Source organism: Octopus bimaculoides, chromosome 21 (genome assembly GCF_001194135.2).
Source record: "Octopus bimaculoides isolate UCB-OBI-ISO-001 chromosome 21, ASM119413v2, whole genome shotgun sequence".
NCBI classification, from domain to species: Eukaryota; Metazoa; Mollusca; class Cephalopoda; order Octopoda; family Octopodidae; genus Octopus; species Octopus bimaculoides.
In genome coordinates, this window is record NC_069001.1 from 31,918,631 (window position 1) to 31,930,722 (window position 12,092).

Consider the following 12,092-nt stretch of genomic DNA (forward strand, 5'->3'; position numbering starts at 1 on the left):
TCATAACCTGATCTAACAGCTTGATGCCTCTGTAATTATTTGTATCTAAAGCGTCCCCTTTACCTTTGTAGCAGTTGACTATGATGCTGCTACACCAGTCATAGGGTATGACTCCTTCGTGTATCACCTGGTTCGTAATACGGGTGACTAGGCTATAGCCAACACTGCCAGATATTTTGAGCATCTCTGCAGTGATTCCTGATGGGCCGGGGGCTTTCCCGGTCTTCATACTCTTAATTGCTTTATCTACCCTGGTACTATCAACTCGGATAGCTGGTCCCTCTATTGGGTCGACATAAGGCAAGAGAAGGAGAGAGAGAGACATTTTAACGTGTGTGCACTTAAATTGCAGCTAGTTATGTGTTTATTTACTGTCAGGTAATGTAGCCCCCATTACCAAATGTTTATGCAAAACAAAGTCATACTTGACAAAGGTTTCTTACCCCAGAAACCTTTATTTGAACAAAACAAAACCTTTTCTTCAAAGTGCTAACCCTGTTAAATAACACCTGATCTCTAAGAAACCTCCTTTCATCAAAGTGTTAACCATATCAAATAGCCCTGATTTCAAACGAATCCCTTTTTATCAAAGTGCTGACCGTGATAACTAGCATTAATCTCCTGGCCATCATTGAGCCATATGATACAATCAGCCACTAAATCATAGGAAACATACAACACTATCAAACTAATTTCAAATTTTGGCACAAGGCCAGCAACTTCAGAGGAGGGGATTAGTTGATTACATCAACCCCAGTTTTCACCTGGTTCTTATTTCAACCCCCAAAAGATGACAGGCAAAGTCAACCCCAGCAGCATTTGAACACAGAACATAGAGTCAGAAGAAATGCCACTGAGGATCTTTCCCAGTGGGGTAAAGATTCTGGCAGCTTGCCTCTATCAAATTAATGTTGTATCTTACTCTCGTTCCCTTACACTGCATTCATGATAAGGTCCTTAGTTATCTAATTGCTAGTATACCCTTGTTCATTTTTGGAGACCCACAAAGGATGTTCCATAGTTCAAGTGATTCTTGGTCAGATTCACTATCCTGTGACACTTCATTATCTTCATTAATTTATTCGTCTAATAAACATGTTTCATATCCATGCTTTCAATGGGGAGCTACAGGATGAGAATTTCTTGCACTTCTTCAAGGTAAAAGATTGAGGTCAAATATGGGTTACATGAATGTTTTCATTTCAATCCATCAAGAGATGTGACCCAAATCAATCCACCCTTTTGTTTTGCTAACAATGAACAGAATCAGACTTAATCCTTTGCCTTTCTAGCATACCACATGTGATGAAGACAACATATTTCCCTGGCATCCATGCATCATACAACTCTCTTTACTCTCTCATTTGTTTCAGTCATTTGACTGTGGCCATGCTGGAGCACCGCCTTTTAGTCGAGCAAATCAACCCCAAGACTTATTCTTTGGAAGCCTAGTACTTATTCTATCAGTCTCTTTTGCCGAACTGCTAAGTTACAGGGACATAAACACACCAGCATCGGTTGTCAAACGATGCTGGGGGGACAAACACAGACACACAAACATATACACACACATACATATATATACATATATACGACAGGCTTCTTTCAGTTTCTGTCTACCAAATCCACTCACAAGGCTTTGGTCAGCTCGAAGCTATAGTAGAAGACACTTGGGTCTTATGAAAGGAAAGCTTTCTGTTACTCAGAATGTATGAAACAAGGGCTTACATTTCAACTTGTTTAAAGATGCGATCCAAATCAATCCACTCTTTGTCTTTAAAGAACAAACCTTTACCTGTCTTGTGTATCATTTGATACAGACAACATATTTCCCTGGTATCCTTACATCATATATGATACATATTACCAATTCCTTTCGCTCGTAAGTCCCAGATCAACTTAGGACTTGTGAAAGGAAACCTTTATATTGCTCAGAGCCTATTGAAAAAGGACTAGGTAACTGTCTGCAAAACCAGCCTGGACATTTTGGACAAGCTTATGGAAAAGCTTCACAAGGGCAAAGTGTTAAGTTTGGTTGGTATATTCCTACTAGTTGATTTTTCAAGACCATAAGGATATCAATTTCTTTGTGGCCATAATTCTTGACATTCCAAACATCACATTATTTTTTCATGTTAGTTTTTCCTATTATTTATCACTACTACCTACCCTACATTTCTGTCTGTTACACAGAATTTGATATTGTGCAAGTTGATCAAATAAGAAGCAATTTATGGGTGGAATAGATGGCACGATCTTTGTCGATGAATGAAGGAGTGTCCCTGTGGAGCAATAAAAATTTCTCAACATCTCTTCTCAACTGTTTGCCTTCTTCAATGGATCATTTGATTACTTGAACAAAGGCTCCATTGATTCTTTCCACTAAAAGCATTTCATTGAGGACAGTAGGGCTGAATTCTTGGATGTTGTGCTCCCCATTGTTCGAAACACTCTTTGAACTCACAGCTTATCAGCTGTGGATTGTTGTCAGAAACAATTCTTTTAGGAATTCCCAAAGAGGTAAAAAGAAATTCTATGCAGCTAATCAGATTCTGAGTTCTGGCTGACTTCATAACAAATATCTCAGATCAATATGATGCCACATCTACAACTAATAACAATTCCCTACAAGATAGAAGCCCCTTAAAATTTTGATATAGTTCCTCCCATATGTTTGGCATTGTAGACATTACTAAACCTTTAGCTTTTAAACTGGCCATGTCCAGCCCAAATATTCTTCCTGTTTTTTGTTCAAACTGGCCAGATCTGGTTTCTGGCCTCTCACACTTACCCTACAATATCATTCTAAAAACACAGTCTCAAAGCAACAAGATAATGCATGGTCAACTCAAAACTATGCGAATAAATAAGCGGTACATTTGACAGAATGATCTGAATAAAGGTTGAAGGCTCCAGTAGTTCAAATATTTCATGTGACACACACATACACACACACATCTTTATCTTTTCTTGTATCTTCTACTTGTTTCAGTCATTTGACGGTGGTCATGCTGGGGCACTGCTTCGAAGGGCTTCAGTCAAACAATTCAAGCTAAGGACTTGTTATTTTTTGAAGCCTAATACTTATTCTATAGGTCTCTTTTGCCAAACTGCTAAGTTAGAAGGACATAAACATACAACCATCAGCTTTTAAGCAGTGGCAGGGGACAAACACAGACAAAGACACACACATAAATATATGCATATATACATATATAAGAAAAGCTTTTTTCATTTTCTGTCTACCAAATCCACTCACAAGGCTTTTGTTGGCCCAAGGCTGTAGCAGAAGACACTTGCCTAAGATGCCAAGCAGTAGGACTGAACTCAGAACCATGTGATTGAGAAGCAAGCTTCTTACCACACAGCCACACCTGCACTTATAAAACAATTCTTAATTCTCAACTATATTTTTGCTGCTGTCAGGTCACCATACTTTAGTTTCTAGAAGCTGCACTGTTTTCCCATTCCACCATCATGATACTGATGGGCAATATCTTATACGTCTGTCCTCATTTATCACAAGTGTTTGACTCAAAAAAGGAAAAGAAACAGTGTTAAATGATAAATGAATAACAGAACATATGGGAATAAACTGGTTTCGTTGCAAGACCCCAAGTTGTCTTGAGCATTGTGGATGGTCACTGGAGCATGCTTTTGTAGTCCAAGCAGCATCTTTCTTCACCTGATCACTGACCCATGTTATCAAAGATCAATTTATGACAAGCGTAACACAGTTTACAAATGAGCATTCTGTGTTAGCTGGATCAGTGATAAATGGATCGGCAATAAACGAATAAACGAGGACAGATGTACTTGTTCTTAATGTTTTGTTCTTAATATTTTGATGCAAAAGAAATGACAATTAAATCTTCTCACAGAACAATACCTGATTTCTCCCTAAGCCCTTGTTTCATAGGAAAAAAAACAAGCTCTTACAGATAATTTTTTCTGTTTATCAGATGGCAGTACTTCATCCTGCTTGTATAACATCATCATCATTATAATCATTGTTTAATGTCCGCTTTCTATGCTAGCATGGGTTGGACGATTTGACTGAGGACTGGCGAACCAGATGGCTGCACCAAGCTCCAATCTGATCTGGCAGAGTTTCTACAGCTGGATGCCCTTCCTAATGCCAACCACTCCACTTATTTTACATCTATCACATGATGCCACAAGAAGGACACACACACACACACACACACACACACACATGATGGACTCTCCTGTCGAAGAGAGGAGAGCATAAAGCTTCTGCCAAATGACCTACACAAATGATTTGTTTATAGTGATCAAATGTTCGTGCTGCACATTAGTTCACTCTCTCCATCAAATCGACATTACCCGAAACAGGTGCAAAGTGTAAAACACAGCAACGTGAGATGAAGTGGTTTGCTCAAAAACACAGTGCACCACTCAGTCTAGAAATTGAAATCATGTTCGCTAGATAAGGAGTGCAACACCCTAACAACTAAGTCATGCGCCAGTGGGCTTCTTTCAGTTTCCATCTACCGAATCCATTCACAAGGATTTGGTCACAGCGCATGGCTACAGCAGATGACACTTGCCCAAGGTCCCAAGTAGTTGATCTGAATCTGAAACTACAAGCACACCAAAAATATATACATCTTGTGACTGAATGTGATGTCATCATCATGCAAAATATCATTAAACACAGAAATAATGTCTTGTGAAGTCTCTTTTTTTTTCTGACCAACCACAGACCAGAATATCGTCATCAATATTACTTATGTCAGGTTTAGATTTAGAAATAGTTCACTGATGAAAAATGGACGGATAATTAGTTTTACATAGATGCAAATGGAAATACAAGCAAGTGGAAATCATTATGTTTTATTTGTGAAAATTATGGTGGCGTTGCTAAATGATAGAACTACCTATATCACTGACAATGCTGACCAAGTATCAAGGGTCACCGATGACAAGGAACAATAAAAAGAAGATTCAGCATTCAGTTTTTAAACAGCTACACAACAGTGACGTCATTATTTTATGTAAATTTTGGTGAATTTGCATATAATGTGATCAAAGTTAAGGACAGCAAGCAACTACAGTAAATACTTTTTGATTAGTACAGTAATGAACAACATAAGAAAAATAATACTACTAGCCACTTAAAAGGGTGATAGTCATGCTTGGAACTTAGATTGAAGAAGGAAAGCAGCAGGAAATCATTTAATTGTTGCAATGATCAATTTGTATTGGGTACATATCAGAAATGCTAACTATGAGGTTTGTAAATAAATAAATACCAGTTTCAAATTTTGGCACAAGGCCTGCACCTTTGGGGGATGGAGTAAGTTCATTACATCATCCTCAGTAATTGACTAGTACTTGTTTTATCAATCCCTCAAAAAGTCGACCTGAGTGGAATTTGAACTCAGAACACAAAGAGGACGAAATGCCACCAAGCATTCTGCCCAGCATACTAACAATTCTATCAGCTTGCCGCCTTAATGCAAGCTATTAGGTTAGAAGGCACATGGCGTCAGGTTCAAAATCATGAGGTAGTGAGTTCAATTCCCGGACCGAGCTGCGTGTTGTGTTCTTGAGTAAGACTCTTTCATGTTGCTACAGTTCACTCAGCTGTAGAAATGAGTTGTGACGACATTGGTGCCAAGCTATATCGGCCCCTTTGCCTTTCCATTGGACAATATCAGTGGCATGGAAAAGGGAGGCTGGTATGCATGGGCGACTGCTGGTCTTCCATAATCAACCTTGCCTGGACTTGTGCCTCCGGAGGGGAACTTTCTAGGTGCAATCCCATGGTCATTCATGACCAAAGGGTGTCTTTACCCTTTAGATTAGTAAATCAATAAATTCTGGTTTCGAATCTTACCACAAGGCCAGTAAGATCAGGGGGTGGGGACAAAGAGATTACAGCGACCCCAGTGCTCAACTGACACTTATTCTATCAACCCTGAAAGGATGAAAGATAAAGTCAACTACGGAGGAATTTGAACTCACAATATAAGGACAGATGGAATGCTACAAAAGCACTTTGCCCAGCATGCTAACAATTCTGCCAGCTCACCATCTTAATGCAAGCTATCAGGTTCATGATCATTATCATCATCATTATTATTTAGCATCTGCTTTCCATGCTGGCATGGGTTAGACAGTTTGACTGAGGACTGATAAGCTGGAGGGCTGCACCAGGATCCAGTCTGATTTGGCATGGTTTCTACAGTTCAATGCCCTTTCTAATGCTAACCACTCCAAGAGTGTAATGGATGCTTTTTACATGCCACTGGCATGGGTGCTAATTATGTGATGCCAGCATCACAGGCCATGACTACGATTTTGCTTGGCTTAACAGGTCTTCTCAAGCATAGCATATTGCCAAAGGTCTCAGTCACTTATCATTGCCCATGTTCGAAGGGTCCTTTTTACGTGCCAGTTATGTGATAAGGGCATCAGCCATGATGACAATTTCACTTAATTTCATGGGTCTTCTCAAGCACAGCATATCGCCAAAAACAAATATTAAAAATACATTGTATTCATATCAATTTTGGTGCAAATGTGGCTGTGTAGTTAAGACATTTGCTTTCTAAGTACATGGTTCTGGGTTCAGTCCCACTGTGAGGTACCTTGGACGAATATCTTCAACTAAGCCTCGTAAGTAGATTTAGTAGATGGAAACTAAAAGAAGCCTATTATCTACTTATATGTATGGATGGATGGATGGACGTACATAGGTGAAAACTCAGTGGCAGTCTGCCATTTATAAGTGTTTGTGTGTGCTTTTGTCTCCCCACCACCACCACCACCATCGCTTGACAATCAGTATTGGTTTGTTTACATCCCCATAACTGAACAGTCTGGGAAAAAGAGACGAATAGAAATACCAGACTTTAAAACAAAAAAAAAAAACTACTGGGGTCTATTCATTCAACAAAAAACCCTTCAAGGTTTTGCCCCAGCATGGCCACAGTCCAATGACTGAAACAAGTAAAAGATAAAAAAAGGAGTTTTCTTTACCTTCAAAAACTTCAGGTGCCATCCATGCAGCACTACCTTTATTGTTAGTCATATGCGTCTGAATGTCACAAGCAGTACCAAAGTCACAAATCTTCAATACTTTTCCACCCATTATCAACAGCAAACTGCAAAAGAAATTTGGAAAATGTCTTCTCGTCAGAGGGCAATTATGTAAGAGCTACATTGTACTTGCATAAAGTAAAATATAGAATTAAGGATTGAAAAAAGGGTACAAGAATTCAGTAATTATTCCTTTGCAGATATGGCTGTGTGGTTAAGAAGCTCATTTTGCAGCCATGTAGTTTCTGGTTCAATGCCACTCTGCAGCACCTCAGGCGAGTGAGTTTTATTATAGTCTTGGGCCAACCAATGCCTTGTGAGAGAATTTCATAAACAGAAACTGTGTGGAAGAGAGAGAGAGAGAGAGAAAGAGAGAGAGGGAGGGAGGGAGAGAGAGAGAGAGAGAAAGAGAGTGAGTGAGTGAGTGAGTGAGTGTGTGTGTGTGTGTGTGTGTGTGTGTGTGTGCACGCGCGCACGTGTGTGTGTATGTTTTGGTTGGTGTTAGGAAAGGTATCCAGCAATGAAAACCCTGCCAAAACAGGCAGTGAAGCCTGGTGCAGGCTCCTGCCTGGTGCAGGCTCCTGCCTGGTGCAGGCTCCTGCCTGGTGCAGGCTCCTGTCAAACCGTCCAACCCATGCCAGCATAAAATGATGTTGATAATGATGAAGATGTCATCTTTCTTCTCACCACTTGACAACCAGAGTTGCTTAGTTTACATTCACATGACTTAGTGGTTAAGCAAAAGCGAACTGATAAAATACATCTTTAAAAAAAAAGCATATGTACTCTGGTCATTTTGTTTGACTAAATACTTTCAAGGCAATGCTCCAACATGGCCACAGTTCAATGGTCAAAACAAGTAAAAGGTAAAAGAATTATCTTGTTGCTCTCTACCTCCCTCTTTTTAAGTATTGCTACCTATCACCTCCTCCTCCTCTTCCTTGACCCACTCCTATTTTCCTTCACCTCACTCCCAAACTCATATTCACCACTGACCATACATTCATCCATGTTCACCGTTCACTGCAGCCACCTTCTATCCCCATCTCCAATTGTTGGTCACCTTTCTGTCACACTCTCAAAAACCCACCCACCCAACCATCTCCGTTCTCTCTTTCTATAACTTTTTGTGCCATAAGGGTACACCCATGGCACACCATCACCAGTGCTTTTTATGTGCCACCATCACCAGTGCTCTTTACATGGCACCATCACCACTGCTTTTTATGTGGCACCATCACCACTGCTTTTTACATGGCACCATCACCGTTGCTTTTTATGTGGCACCATCACCAGTGCTTTTTACGTGGCACCGTCACAAGCAGTTTTTAATGTGGCACCAGTGCTTTTTACATGCACCAGCACAAGTGCTTTTTATGTGGCACCAGCACCACTGCTTTTTTACAGGGCACCTTGGTTTCAGGATTTCAATTCCGTTGTGGTATGTGGGTCTTCTCAAGTACAGCAATGCACCACATATCCCCTGTCATCTTTCATAAGGTTCAGCGTTTTGAGATTGGCCTTAAATACTTCGTCCCATGTCTTCCTGGCTCCCCCTCTTCTACAACTTCTCTCCACTTTAAGTGATCGGCATACAGTCGTTAAATGATGATGATAATGATGAAGAAGCAGTGAATTAGAATTTTGCATTTGTGAAAACTGAAATGTGCATTGAGAGAAAACCCAAATATGTGCATTGGTCAAAATTGAAAAAAAAAAAAATGCACCTCGATGAAAATTGAAACGCACATCAATAAATTTTTGAAATGTCCATTGGTGGAAATATCATGTTTGAATGTGCAACAGTGAACATTCTAATGTGCATCATTCAAAATTCATACGTGCATCGATCAAAATTGAAACCTTCATCACTCAAAATTGAAATAATGTGCATCAATGAATATTAAAATGTGCATTTGGTGAAAAGAGAAGGTGAACTGCACAAGAAAGCAGAGGAATTAGTGGTGGTGGGGAGGGGTTGAATAGAAATTACAAGAATTAAATTTAAGTGGAATATTAGTGGAATCATCCTGGTGTTTCACTGCCATTTGAAAGGACACTGGTTCATATTCTATCCTTACTACTGGTCCATCTACATGACCAAAACACATGTAAATCTCTTGTAAAGTGTGTCCACATACTCATAAACATTGAGTCATCCCATAAATAATGCAGCTTTTTCAAAAGCATGCACTAAATGATTGCCAACAGTTATCTGCAAGGGTTACCAGGTATCATACGTGGAGTTGCTAAGGTTTATGTATGTAGAGCCAGTTTCCTGGTTCCCATGGTGCAAATATTTTCCCCTTGGACGGGATGCTAATCTGTTGCAGGATCAGTCCTTTTTACCAGCTGAATGGACTGCGGTAACATGAACACAATGCATCGCCCAGTCCAGGAATCAAAACCACGATCTTACAATCATTCATGAGTCCAACGCTCTAACCACTAAGCCATGTACCTCTACCATATCAATATATAACATAGTTATACATCATATAACTATATTATATAACAATATATAATACATATGTATACCAATAAATAATATAGTTATACATTCTATAACTATATTACATAAGAATATAATATATATATATGTATACCAATGTATAATATAGTAAGACATTATATAATATATTGCATATACACAATATAGCTATACATTATTTAATGAAATCCCTCTGAAATCTTCATTAAATTGAACATTAGTAGAAACACACAGGTTGTCCGCTCATTAGAAATATAATCACGAAAAGGGTTAATTATAAAAATTCTATGCTTAGTCAAGAGAAATCAATATTTTCAATAACATTTGTATGCATATATGTGCATTAATGGGTGTACGGACGTATATCAACATGAATTCATGCGTGTGAGAGTGAGTGTATGTATGTGAGTGAGTGAGTGAGTGAGTGTATTTGGATGTTTAGGAGTGGGTGTCTGTGTGAGTAGTATATACATACAAGCATGCATTAAGGAGTGAGTGTGCACGTGTGTGTAAATCAATATCTATTTGCATAAACGCATATGTGCATTCATTTACCTGCATGTGTGTGTAGCTGTGTCTGTATACATACACGTGTGGGCATATGTAGTGGCATCTGTATACATGTGTGTGTGTGTGTATACACATATTTGTTTCTGCATGATGCAAATATAGTCTAATTTAACTCAAGTATATAACTATCATCATCATCATCATCATCATTTAACATTAATGTTCCATGCTGGCATGGGTTGATAGATTTGTCAGACAGAAACTGTATGGAAGCTCATCACACACACACACACACACACACACACACACACACACACGGCAATCTCACAAGTGATGATGATGATGATGCCCAACATTTTAAATTCAGGTTTGTCCCCGTTAACAGGGGTGGCTTGATCTACCTCAGTCTTACAGCAACTGCTCTCACACCATCCCACCATCTCACCCGGTTTTGGGCATCCTCCCTCCTCAAGCCAGCACTCCCAATCACCTCCTCCACCTGTCCCCTCCATGTTTTCTTTGGTCGACCTCACTTTCGTGTTTCATTTACTTTAAACTCAAGCACTCTCCTCAGAACATGATCCTCATCCCTCCTCAACACATGTCCATACCACTCCATTCGCCCTTGTCAGTTATTCCACCGATTCCTCCAACCCCATCATCCCCATCCAGTCCTCAGCCCTCCTTTTATCCAACAGTTTCACACCACACATTGCTCTCACCATAGCTCTCTCTCAGTCCTTCCCAAAATTGCCATTTTACTTTCCCTCAGACAATGTCTCACTCCCATACAATATTGAAGATCTCACCCATAAAAAAAAAACCCACCAAACACACTCTGCAAAGTGGTTGGTGTTAAGAATGGCATTCAGTTATAGACTCTATGCCAAAGCAAACAACAAAGCTAGGCACAGCCCTCTCACCTGTCAGATCCTGTCACAGTGGACACTGTCCGAGCCATGCCAGCACATATTAAGGATGTAAATGATGATGATGTAAATATACCAATATGCAATATGCCATGCTTGGGTAGAAGACCCATCAAGCCAAGTGAAATTGTAATCGTGGCAGATACTGGTGTCATGCAACTGGCACCTGTGCCAGTAACATGTAAAAGCAACCATCACACTCTCAGAGTGGTTGGTGTTAGGAAGGGCTCCAACCGTAGAAACAGTACTAAATCAGACTGGAGTCTGGTGCAACCCCTCAGCTTGCCAGCCCTGGTCAAACCATCCGACCCATGCCAGCATGGAGACAATGGATGTTAAATGATGATGATGATACAAAGGTATTTTTGTCTTGCAAGTGACTTGGTGACCCTGCCAGTGCTGGTGTCATATAAAAAGCATCCAGTCCACATCTGTAAAGTGGTTGGCATTCAGAAGGGCAGCCAACTGTAAAATCCTTGCCAAAACTAACCTTGCCTATGCTTGTCCAACATAAAAAGCACCCAATCCACTCTGCTTGGTGGTTGGTGTTAGGAAGGCCAAAACAGAGACAGAAGTCTGGTGCAGTCTTCTGCTTGCCCAGCCCCTGTCAAACCGTCCAGCCCATGCTAGCAAGGAAGGCAGACATTAAATGAAGATAACATACACACAGACACAAAAGACACGACTTGTTTGACTAAAATCCTTTGAGGCAGTGCCCCAGCATGGCCGCAATCCAATGACTGAAACAAGCAAATGAAGTAAAAAGAGTGTGAAAATAAAGATATAAAGTGTTATTTACTTGGGTGGTTTGAGATCTCTATGAATGAGAGCTTTCGGTTTCATATTGTGCAGATATTCCACACCTTTGGCACACTGCAGGGCCCAGCTGATAGCATGGGCTGCAGTGTATGCAGGTTGCGGGCCAGCTCCGTGAAGAACTGAAAGTAAAAGAGAACAAAAAGACAAATAAGAACGAGAAAGAAAAAAAAACAAATAACTGAAATTATTCCAATAGTAAAATAGTAATAACAGTGGTGGCAGTGGTGGTACGATTAATAGTTGTAGCAGCGGCAGTGGCGGTGGTGGTGGTGGTG

At 40.0% G+C, this 12,092-nt stretch overlaps 1 protein-coding gene across 1 annotated transcript in view; it reads right to left on the minus strand.

Moving 5' to 3' along the window:
* Nucleotides 1-12,092, minus strand: part of LOC106880926 (mitogen-activated protein kinase kinase kinase 7-like) — an 86,525-nt gene that overhangs the window by 14,200 nt on the left and 60,233 nt on the right. Inside the window, exons 4-5 of the mRNA XM_014931096.2 lie at nt 11,798-11,936; nt 7,009-7,133 (exon numbers count right to left, since the gene is read on the minus strand). Of these exons, the coding sequence (XP_014786582.2) occupies nt 7,009-7,133; nt 11,798-11,936 (264 nt within the window). The remainder of the gene's footprint in view (nt 1-7,008; nt 7,134-11,797; nt 11,937-12,092) is intronic.